Raw genomic sequence first — 12,053 nt, 5'->3', positions numbered from 1 at the left:
GGGGCGGCCTGGCCTCTGTTTGATAGGACTCATATTGTAATCATCCATGCTTTTGTCGTTTATTTTTTTTGCTGATAAAAAAAAAACTAATGTCAGTAGGATAGATATGCGTTTTGGTATCTAAAAAAAAGGATAGATACGCGTTTATAACTTTTAGGTTATGTGTGGAGTTCTTATTGACTTAAACATCAGAAATGTCTTTGTATGTACCTTACCATTGTTCGTGCAATCTGATTTCGTGTAGTTTACATGAATAAATCCTATTACTTTGTGTAAGTCACCAGCCAGCCTAAGTGGATAACTATAGAGTTTGGAGCTATCAGCTTATCATTTTGAACGAATCATAACTCAAGTTAGATATACCTCCTATCTTTGCTGTTTTTAAGTGATAATAAGATGATTGTCGTGAGTGTACTAAAATTGGCACTTAATTCTGAAAAATATATTTTATTATGCAAGTCATATTAATATATTTAGAAGAAACAAAAAGAAAAGAAAAAGTAAAGTGAGAAACATATAGAAAACTTTTCTGTTCTCTTTTTTTTTTCTTTCTTAATTGATAATTTTTTTACATGCTATGGAATAGAACAATCAATCCAAATCAAAATATTTAACAAGAATTTACCGTTCAATGTCCCTGAAAAACAAGTTACAAGTCATAAAGAAAGAATATATGTTGTTAAAATTAATTGTTGGTTCAATTCAAGTTTCAATCTAAATGTAAGATGATAATCGATCATATATACAGCGATGTGTCAGTTACTTAATGTTGCTATAGACTCCAGGATAAAACAACACCCTACATGCCTTTCAAAGTGAACAATTACAATATAGGAATATCTACTTCTTTAAAGTCCAAGGTCTATTGTGCAAAATTTTCATTTTCGTTTTTTATTTCCATAGAGAAGACACTCTAATGTGGCTAGGCCCTGATTTGATGATGAAGGTAATGAGACATTTTTAAGAAAAATTGGTGTTTTTCCTCTAGTCAGTCAAGTACCCATAAGAAGGTAAAGTGTTAATAGGGAATATCCGGGACACTTAAAACAAAACCATTTACTTGTATCATTAAAGAAGTTAGTTGGATGTTCTTAATAAACAAGATTTTACCCGCCATCAAAGAAAAATAGCCACGATAGCATGAACAGGAACAAATTTACATACACAAGATAATGCACCATATCATGTTTCTAGAGATAATGAAGAATGTCATGTAGCGACTTCTAAAAGGATTTGACATCCGTTTGACACTTTAACCTATCAACCGCTTAATTCTTCTGATTTGAATGTTTTGAATCAAGGTTTTTTTTTAATGTTATTCAATATTTTTGTTATTAGTATGAATCAAAAGACAAATATCAAAAGATTTATAATAATTCACGCATTATGCTTAATCAAGTGGATGACCTTATCAAAGTTATGGAAAAATCATGACACTTTTTCTAGAAAAAATCAAACAAAATTTTTCTCATACTAAAATACATTTTCATTATGTAGCTGGACAAGATATTTTCAGATACACAACAACAAAAATTATGATCAGATTTTTGGATAATCATATTATTGGTACAAAGTATCAATCAGCTTTGTCGATGACTCATTTTCATTGGAAAAAAAATAATGTTTTTTCAATTCACAATACTTAAATCCAAAACCTTGTTTAAAGGGACGAAGTCCAGTACCACTTAGAAAAATGACTTGTTGGTATATGTTTATGTAGATTTGATCTCTATAAAAGTGTGTTTCCATTAAAGGTATTTTTGTAAGAAAAAAATAAAGTTGGAGGTGAACTTAACAGAAACCACTCCCATGCATTAAGCTGATTATAAAGTGAAAGACTAGCAAGAGCAAGGCCCAATTGCAATTTGCAAGCCCTTGCATAAAGTGAAAGACTAGCAACAGTTGAACCCTTGTGTTTCGTTCCTTCTTTCCCTCAACGAACCATTTCCATTCACAAATTTCAAATGTTGCTGAGGCGTTTCTCATTTCAATCCCCGTCGAATTACATTCCTCCCTCAACCCTAATTCGGCACCGCCTCTTAAGCTCCAACCAAAACGACGACGTACAGAAAGTCTTCGGCATACTCAGTAGCACCTCCACACCGGAACAGCTGAAACAATCCCTCAAATCAAGCGGCGTTTTCCTCTCCAACGACGTAATCGACCAAGTCCTGAAACGCGTCCGCTTCAGCCACGGTAACCCCTCCCAAACCCTCGAGTTTTTCCGTTACACCGGCAGAAGAAAAGGGTTTTACCACTCCTCGTTTTCCCTCGACACCATGCTCTACATCCTTGGCAGAAGCCGCATGTTCGGCCAAGTTTGGGAGCTCCTAATCGAAGCGCGTCGGAAGGACCAAACGGCCATAACGGCGCGCACCGTTATGGTCGTGTTGGGCAGGATCGCCAAAGTGTGTTCCGTTAGGCAAACGGTGGAGTCGTTTAGGAAGTTCAGGAAGCTGGTGCAAGAGTTCGATACTAACTGTTTTAACGCTCTTTTGAGAACGCTGTGCCAGGAGAAGAGCATGGCCGATGCTAGAAACGTGTATCATAGTTTGAAGCATAGGTTTCGTCCAAATTTGCAGACTTTTAACATTCTTCTTTCCGGGTGGAAGACCCCTGAGGATGCTGACTTGTTCTTTAAGGAGATGAAGGAAATGGGAGTGACGCCTGATGTTGTTACGTACAATAGTTTGATGGATGTTTATTGCAAGGGGAGGGAAATTGAGAAGGCCTATAAGATGCTTGATGAAATGCGTGACCAGGATTTTTCGCCGGATGTGATCACGTATACTTGTATCATCGGTGGATTGGGGTTGATTGGACAGCCTGATAAGGCTAGGAATGTTTTGAAGGAGATGAAGGAGTATGGGTGTTACCCTGATGCTGCGGCTTACAATGCTGCCATCAGGAACTTTTGCATTGCAAAGAGGCTTGGTGATGCTCATGGGTTGGTGGAGGAGATGGTGACCAAGGGTTTGAGTCCGAATGCAACGACTTACAATTTGTTCTTTAGGGTTTTTTACTGGTCCAATGATTTGCAGAGCTCTTGGAACATGTACCAGAGGATGATGGTTGAGGGGTGCCTTCCGAACACGCAGTCTTGTATGTTCTTGATAAGGTTGTTTAGGAGGCATGAGAAGGTGGAGATGGCGCTGCAGTTCTGGGGTGACATGGTGGAGAAGGGTTTTGGGTCATATACATTGGTTTCTGATGTGCTGTTTGATTTGCTTTGTGATATGGGGAAGTTGGAGGAAGCAGAGAAGTGTTTCTTGGAGATGGTTGAGAAGGGGCAGAAGCCAAGTCATGTGTCGTTTAGGAGAATCAAGGTTCTCATGGAACTAGCGAATAGACATGAGGCCCTTCAGAGCTTGATGCAGAAAATGGCCATGTTTGGGCGACCACTCCAAGTGGATCAAAGTACGGTGAACCCAGCTGAGACGTCAGATTCTCTCTTTACTAAAAGTTAGAACTGATGATGGCAAAATGAAAGGAAGAGCCAGGGGTCTTGAACTGTGGCAGAAGTTGTAGGAAACATGACCCAGAGACCAGTTATGCCTTTTGGAATGAGTTGTGAAATGTGTCCGAAGATTCAAGAAAAATAGCTCAGATAAGACGGTTGAACAGTTATTTGGGTGAGTCAGTATAGCAAAGATTAGGCATTCTAAGTAATGGGGGAGTTTATTGGCTCCACTGAGACTAATCAGGATCAGCTGTTTGCTCGAATTGTCGCCTATGCTTTCCAGGAATAAAATGCGCACAAGTTGTCGAGCATTTTGCAGAATAGAACTGTTTGGAAGTGGTAAGCTTGCATGTTACTGTCATTCCTTTGGTAATCTGTTACTCTTCTGGGAACTCTTACTCCAAGCATACAATCATGTTCATCAGGACTTGGGAGGTCAGGAACTAACGAGGTTCTGATAGTTAGTATTGGCCTTTAGACGTTGTTTTTTCCTTTCAAAACCTTTAAGAAGTTTTCAAAAGTTTGAATTCGATGGCTTTTTATGATCAACTTTACAACCTGGAAATTTGAAGATTTGGATCCTTTCTTGTAAACCAATCTGTGTGTATAAACAATGTGATCACTTGTCATGGACCCCCTTCATACCAACTACCAACATGAAGTTTCAGTGATACTTTCCTTTTTGTGTAAACCTTCTCTGTATACCTACCTGGTTGTTTAAACTATTACCATTCTCCAGTTTGAGTCTTTGTTTTTGTCCCCAATTCAACACAAATGAAAATGATCTTAAATCGTTTAACACCTGCGTTGAGGTATCTTGAAGATGGATGAGGTGATCAAAAGCTCACAACTCAGTGTCATCCGATAGTAATAATTTCTTAGTGCTGCATCACTTATATATTTGGAATAGGGTATCAATAAGCCACCAAGCCAAATCCTGTTTGTTCATAGACACATTAATTCAATTTTAGCTCATTTTGTAAAATTATTTTTTCACATGTTTTACTCATTAGTGGCTGAATAATAATAATAATAGTAATTTAAATTTATTAAGCATTTCCAAAATAAAAACAATGTCTTCTTTTCTTCAATTTGCCGGGACACAGTCGAATACAAATGATCGTAAGAATCATAGACATAATACGAGGTTTCATATAATTCAATTGACTTCACAAATCAAATAGTAAACAATGCTATTTGGTTATACATGGAAAAAAATTCAAATTATTCTTCAGTAGCAAACCGTTGTTCTTTTTCAAGAAAAATACATGCTCAAGTAATGAAAATCTAAGTAGGGCAAGAAAATTAGAAACTGGAGATCATAATGGCCGAAGTAAGCTCAACTTCCTTGCATTTAACTAACAAATCTCTATGCCTGCAAATCATTTAAAATAGAAAAGGCATCAGTTAATCTGTCAAGGTGTAGTCTAAATTGCTGAGTCTACAAATCATCCACTTATTCACTTATTCCGCACTAACCTTGTTTGCAATGTTGTTTGAGAGCCAGTCAAGTCCTTCATAGAGCCCTTCACCAGATGTGGCACATGTGCTCTGGATATACCTGGATGTATAGTACATGTAGGCGAGAATGAGTGGTGAAGGAAGGAAGATAAGAATGGTGAAGAGAAGAATGTCAAGAGCAATATTTACCAGTGACGCTGCCGGAGGGAATGAAGACCAAGCTTATCAGTTATCTCAGCAGCATTCATAGCATTTGGAAGATCTTGCTTGTTGGCAAAAACTAGAAGCACAGCATCTCTCAACTCATCCTGCCAAAGTAAGATTATCCAATAACATGCACAATTAAGCTGAGAAATAATCTGAAATAAGCTACCTTCCATATTCACTCATTTATGATCCATATTATTACCTCATTCAACATTCTATGCAACTCATCTCTAGCTTCAACAACTCGGTCCCTGTCATTGCTATCAACCACAAAAATAAGTCCTTGTGTATTTTGGAAGTAATGTCTCCACAAAGGACGGATCTACAGGGAAAAACATATAAAAGGTTAGTACCATATTGAGAAAAAATATATATTTTAAAATAATTCAGAGAGATATAATGAATAACAAGAGGTCACAGGTAAGTAAGACAATTTGAACAAGCGCTATAACATACACAAACCCTTTAAAGTTAATTTGCATGATTGAATAATCATCCACACTCATCAGGCGGAGTACATCCACAGTCTTGAAATCAAGAAATAGACATACGAAAAGACTACGTTTCCATTGTCATTTGGTTTATGACATCGATGACCAGCATTGCATTGCCATAAACACTAAAATTTGCATAAAGATTGCACAATTAAGCACATGCATCTCCAAACAAGAAACGTATTTTTGAATCCCATCTCTGTATCTTAATGGAGAGGAGAACATCTGTCATGGCATCAAATGGACATTCATTGATTCACCATCAAAATTTACTGGTCACAACTCAAATTTGGAAAGTAAACCATATCATATCATATCATATATAAAGTAGTTCAAGCAAAGTTTCAGCCAATTACCATGTTATCAAATCAATAAAAGCATTGCGGACAGTTTGCTAAACCATCCATAACCACAAGTCCTATAATGTCAGTAGCTAGACAAGAAGATGAAGAGGTAAAAACAGTACCTTGTCCTGACCTCCAACATCCCAGACAGTGAAGCTGATGTTCTTATATTCCACAGTTTCCACATTAAACCCTGCACCAAATGATACATTAGTAGAATTGCTCAAGGTCCTTGTTATTATGGGCACAACCATTATCATGCGGAAAATGCTACTGGAAACACTACATTTTGGCTAAAAACATTGACCACATGTACCATCCTCAGTAGACATCACAAAGAACAAGGGATAAAATATACTTCTTTTACAATATATAATATATAAAATAATAATTAAAAAATTGTAGAGCTAGAAACGAAAAAGCGTATATAGTACCAGAAGATTTAACAGCTAGTGTGAATAGGTCGAGTAAAATTGAAGGAAAAAAGACCCACATTCTATAGAATTAGTTAGAAATGTGCGGTCTAGATTCTGTTTCTAGCCGTTGCATCAGTCAATAAAGAAAACAGTTGGTACTTAAGAAAGTAGAAATAAGAAAAGAAACTTACCAATGGTGGGAATGGTGGTGACAATCTCTCCAAGCTTGAGCTTGTACAGAATGGTGGTCTTACCCGCAGCATCGAGACCCACCATCAGTATACGCATCTCTTTCTTGGCAAACAGTCGGCTGAACAACTTGGTGAAAGACAGCCCCATTTTCAACTATTCTGATTCCACAAATTCAAATTATTAACAAATCAAATTGAAACGAAAAGGGGAGAAAAAAAAAAGCCATGATGTTATTATGCCAGATGGAGATGCACCGTAACATGATGGTAACAGACCAAGAGACACATAATTCAGTTATCATGTAAAATGAATGGGAACCAAACAGTATTGCATGCATGACCAAAACCAAAATTAAGTTCCGATCTGATAAAAGAAAACGAGGAGGTGATTAAAATCGCGCGATCTCACCACAAGCGATGCAGATCGAGCAAGGAAGTAACCAGATCGTAAATCAAAATTAAGATAAACGAGAAATCGCGAAACTAATCTAGGATTAAATCCAGCAGTGCAAGAGAAAGAAAATCTGAAGAAACAGAAGAATGTGCAAAGCTAACAAAAAAGAAACATGGAAATGGTGAGAGATCCATACCTTGAAGAAGAGATAGATTTGATAAAAAAAAGGAGGCAGATCTCTTCTCTTTGCGACAAAGAGAAAAGAAATTGAGATGGTCTCACAGGCAGGCCTTGCCGGATTTATAGAACGCGGACTAAGATCCAAAATTCGTGTTTCCCCGTCATAACGTCGTTTATTCCCTCTCCTTATAATTTCGGTTTACCACTTTACGCTCGTTAACTTCTTCTTTTTTTTTAACGAGGTTTTTCGCTTTTTTTTTTTTTCTTCTGCATAATCAAATTACATCCTCAAATTTACCATTTCTCTCGTTTAATTTTAAACATTTTATTCCTCTCTTTATTAAAAGATAAAAACAATGTGTTACATTTTTAATTCTTTTGAATGTAAATGAGCTTGTTATTAAGAACATCTTTTCTAAATTTCTTTCATGTATTATTTTTTATGTTAAATTATTGACAACTGATTTTAAAAATAAAATAAATATTTTAAGCGAAATTTTAAAATACACCACTCATTTTTAATTGTTTATATTTACTAAAGAAGACCAACCTCTACAAATGACATACAAAACTATGGATAGTTTGGGTGTAACTTGGGGTGAATTAAGTGATAACATTATTATTTAATTCTACAAATTCAAGGAGATGTGTTTGATAGGTTTATATTCACGTGACAACACATTTTTAGGAGATTTCAAATTAATTTTATTTAAACTATAAAATAAGATTTTATATAGAGAGAGGGGTGATGAAGGAAAGGAAGTATATTTGAGTTAATTATTTTTTTACTCGTTAAAATTTTAAGACTTATGTTTTTGGTTTCTGATTTTTTTTTTTGTTGCTAATTTTAGTTTTTAACCTTTTTTCCTTATTTTTAGTTTCTGAAATGGAAAAAAAAAAATCAAGGAGCTAAAGATAAAGATGAAAAAATGATAAAGAATGGATTTGTCACACAAAAATTTAGAAACTGAAAACGAAAACCTTAAAAAATTTAGAAAAAATTAGTAAACTCATAATATTTTCATTAAGAAGTTATGAATGTTGTTTTAGACTAACATCTACCTAAGGGTAAAATGCTAATGTCACTAACAAATTAACAACTTACCACCGACTACCTGTCATTTTATTTTCATGTAGCCTAATGGTTTTACATGGGATGGCTAACAAATTAGAAACTTACCACATCATATTTATATACATTTACCCTTAGGTATAATAAAAAGAGAAGATTCATTGGTATAATTAATGTTTATAGCATCAATAATAATTAGTTTAAAAAGGATCTCAGATCTATTATACTTGCTTAACAACACACTTAGGCGGAATAAAGAGACAAGACTAATAATTAAGAGAGGTGTGTTTAATGTGTTTAACAATTGGGAACAAAAACTGATAAGTCATAAATAACTAGGCATTCCTTACGTGATAAACGGGCTCGGGAATTGAATTGGGTCATATACAGCCCATATGCCAGTTGTCGGTTATTTCTTGCAACTTTACCCTTTTTTTCCTGGATGATGCTAGGTGCACCTAACATTTTAAGTGAATGGACGAAAATATCCTTCATTCAAGTTGATCCGTATGAGTCATACGGATCAAGTTGATCCGTACAAACCATACGGATCAACTTGATCCATAAGTTTAATTTAAACATATGGATTAATCACGAACTCATGTATCTTCGTCGCAAGGTAATTTTGGAATTAACAAAAAATATTGGGTGCACAAGCAATAAAACTAGTGCACCTAACAACACTCTTTTTTTCCTTCATTTTCTCTTTTCTTCCTTCATTTTCTCTTTTCTTCATATAGCCTACGGAATGACAATCCGTAAGGCATTGTTTATTTGGAATTTTTTACGCGTCCATTGGTCTCCTCTGCGAAATTAGTATTGGTATTGTTCGTGGTGTGTGTTTGTTGTCCCTAGCTCCTCCTTAGTTTATCCTTCAGCAGTTCCTTGTCATCCTCGATAAGTTTCCTCTCCTCCGCTGTTGCAAGTAGTGTTGTGTCGTCACCGATAAGTTTTTTTTGCCTACTTTTGCTCTGTACGGATGGTCAATCCATATGAACCTTACGAATTATTGTTAGTTTGTATGCTCATATGGATTCCCTTATGTACCATATGGATTGCCAATGGCATGAATGATTGGTGTGAGGAGGGATGGTGTATTTGATTTTTTACTAAAGGGTATTTTAGTCTTTTTACTACACTTGTTGGGTGTAGAAGAAGTTATGTTAGGTGCAAGAAGAAATTCCCAGCTTAGGTGGGTTGTTGACAAACAAATATATACGGGCTTGGATGAGATGTGTTTGGAAACCCAAAACTTAAAATTGTATGTGTAAAGCGTATCAATAATTAAAACAACCTATAAAATATAGGTAACTTGCGGGGATAGCTCAGTTGGGAGAGCGTCAGACTGAAGATCTGAAGGTCGCGTGTTCGATCCACGCTCACCGCATTAGTTCTTAGAAATGAAAAATGCTAGAAACATATTCCTTGAGATACACTTTTACTCATTAATTGAAATTTGTTGAAAATGATAAAATTTGGTAGCTCTCACGTCATATTTAATGACTTGCTCTTTTTATTTTGTAGTTTTTCAAAAATGTGTGAAAGAATATACTAAAAAGTGTGTTTCTAACACTTATTTTTTTAGGGAAAATGTCATTTTTTAAAGTGGGACACCACACTTTTAATGAAAATAAAATATGTATTTTTTGTTAATAATCAAGATGGGAGAAAATATTATTTTTTCATATATTTATAACTTTTTTTTAATCATCATGATGACATTTATTTTAAAACAAAGGAAGTAATAGTTATAGATATAAATTAGTAAATCAGTCAAAAGTATGTTCATAACTTTCATATGTGGTTTTATGTGGATTCGAAAGTCCTATTTTTCACAATTCAAACCTAACAAAGTGAATATACATATTTTTTTATATTTCTAATTTAAAATATTTTGTATTTTTATTTATAAGATCCAATTATTTAATTTACTAATATTAAAAAAAATAATTAATTTATTTGATAACAATAAATTAATCTTAAATTTATATATTTTTTCTAAATATAATTGTCATCTTTTTCTCTTCTAAATACATGTTTTTCTCTAAATACCATTGTGATGTTTTTCTTTTCTATATATTAGTGTTCAACAATTTGAAATTACTAATTCATTCTTTTTGCTTGATTCGATGTCAGATCTTCAAATTATTAGTTTGATCTTGAGCTTTTGTCAAAATAAATCCATGTTAGTAATTTGTTTTAAAAAGAACTCATTTGATAAGAACAAACAAGTCTAAAAAATTGGATTTTATAGGTGCAGAGATGGTACAATTTTTCTTTTGATAAGAACTCATTTGTTAAGAAGCTAAAATGAAGAAATATTTATTATAAATATCATAAAAGATAATAAAAAATTATAAATAACATAATTTTATATATTCCAATAAAAGATTTTTTTAATTATTTAATCAATGCCATAAAAATAATAAGTAATATTTATATTTTTCTTAACAAATACGTTTTCTTTAACCGGACCGAACGGACAGAGGAATCAGTAATCGAGAAATGCTAGCAAAAGTGCTTACGGTTATTCGTCATAAACCACGGTCGAATCATGCATTAAAGAACTTTTTTTTTATGACGGGAACACATAAAGAACTTCATAGATGATAGATATTTGTGAAGTAAATTGCATCATATACACGACGTTAATTAGCACAGGAATAATAATATATATAAGCGGCCATTTGAGAAAACTCTGATACAATTGAAGGTCGATATTGGTGATCATCACTAGAGAGCGAGTTTGAGATCGAGAGCAAGATCCTGCTGTTTCTTCTTCTTGTTACCTTTGTTGTTGTCTTTGCTAGTGTCACATGATGAAACTGGATTAGGAAAAACCAAAGGTGGCTTTCTGAATTGAATCTCGGTGGTAAAGTCCTGAAATTCGAAAGAAACTTCTGCCTTATTGTCCTTCGTTGCAGTTGGGGCGGTGCCCTTCATCATCTTCTTCCAGATGTTGCTCTCGTGTTTTTCCAACTCCACCAACTCCCTTCGCCGGCGATCACGGGCGTCGCGGAAGTTCCTCAACAGCGCGTAAAACTTCTCCATCTTCATCTCATCTTCATCTTCACCCTCCCTCGCCCCTCTCTTCTTATTATCCATAGCAACTGAAACGGAGAGAACAGAAGAAAGAATCTGATTCCAATTGATTTAACAAGAGAAGTGAGAGAGGCTTATGGTTGTGCGTGGTTGATTAGGTGTACTTTTCTTGTCAGTGGGTATCATGGTCTGGTGTCAGGTGTGTTAGCGGGCATTGTCGGCAAGGGAATGCCGTGTTCAACAATTCTATGATGTGTGCATTTTATAGACAAAAGACGAACCTACGCGTACAACGATGCGCTGTTTCGATTATTAAATCTGGAAATTGAATTCCTGATGACGTTACGCTTCTGACGTCACTTTTCCATGCTCTGGCTGCATGCGTAAGGCACCCCTTGTGATTCGTCATCATTTCGACTACTTCAATACTAGATCTTGACTTTTTGTTATTTTAAGCACACTGTTCATTTTTAGGGGTCGGTAAAAGAAAGGAGATCCAGGGACTAGCCTGCTATCTATACAAGTAACGGATGAATTTTTTAAATAATTTATGGGAATGTAATATTTTTAGTGTGAACTGTGTGGGTTTGGTCCGCGGAAATCCACATGTTGTTCGTAAACTCACTTAATTTATTATTTAAGAATCTTACCAACTACAGCATTTTAAGAATTTTGCTTAATCCAAATCTTTCATTATTGTTTTGTGATATTTTGAGCATCTAAATTACAATTATGACTTCCAGATCGACATTTAGTATTAACTCACGGGTGATTAACAAAATATCGAACTAG

At 34.9% G+C, this 12,053-nt stretch overlaps 3 protein-coding genes and 1 non-coding gene across 4 annotated transcripts; 2 read left to right on the top strand and 2 right to left on the bottom strand.

The window, feature by feature from the left end:
• The first annotated feature begins 1,910 nt into the window (after positions 1-1,910).
• Positions 1,911-3,771, top strand: LOC100798456 (putative pentatricopeptide repeat-containing protein At1g02420). Its single transcript, XM_003518629.5, has one exon. It carries the CDS (start codon positions 1,965-1,967, stop codon positions 3,465-3,467), a length of 1,503 nt encoding a protein of 500 aa, XP_003518677.1. The 5' UTR covers positions 1,911-1,964; the 3' UTR covers positions 3,468-3,771.
• An 823-nt stretch (positions 3,772-4,594) lies between these two features.
• On the bottom strand, positions 4,595-7,323 carry LOC100797931 (ADP-ribosylation factor). Its single transcript, XM_014764156.3, has 7 exons — positions 7,164-7,323; positions 6,574-6,727; positions 6,089-6,159; positions 5,331-5,450; positions 5,111-5,229; positions 4,940-5,021; positions 4,595-4,835 (listed from the first exon to the last, which is right to left on the bottom strand). Exons 2-7 carry the CDS (start codon positions 6,719-6,721, stop codon positions 4,830-4,832), a joined length of 546 nt encoding a protein of 181 aa, XP_014619642.1. The 5' UTR covers positions 6,722-6,727; positions 7,164-7,323; the 3' UTR covers positions 4,595-4,829.
• A 2,210-nt stretch (positions 7,324-9,533) lies between these two features.
• On the top strand, positions 9,534-9,606 carry TRNAF-GAA (transfer RNA phenylalanine (anticodon GAA)). Its single transcript has one exon. It is a non-coding gene; the product is annotated as a tRNA-Phe (tRNA).
• Positions 9,607-10,749: 1,143 nt separating this feature from the next.
• LOC100306595 (putative NIM1-interacting family protein) lies at positions 10,750-11,496 on the bottom strand. The gene has a single exon (NM_001250336.3). It carries the CDS (start codon positions 11,322-11,324, stop codon positions 10,953-10,955), a length of 372 nt encoding a protein of 123 aa, NP_001237265.1. The 5' UTR covers positions 11,325-11,496; the 3' UTR covers positions 10,750-10,952.
• Between the last annotated feature and the right edge of the window lie 557 nt (positions 11,497-12,053).

Source organism: Glycine max, chromosome 2 (assembly GCF_000004515.6).
Source record: "Glycine max cultivar Williams 82 chromosome 2, Glycine_max_v4.0, whole genome shotgun sequence".
NCBI classification, from domain to species: Eukaryota; Viridiplantae; Streptophyta; class Magnoliopsida; order Fabales; family Fabaceae; genus Glycine; species Glycine max.
Note: the sequence above shows the minus strand (reverse complement) of the source record. Positions and strands in the feature narration are given on the sequence as shown.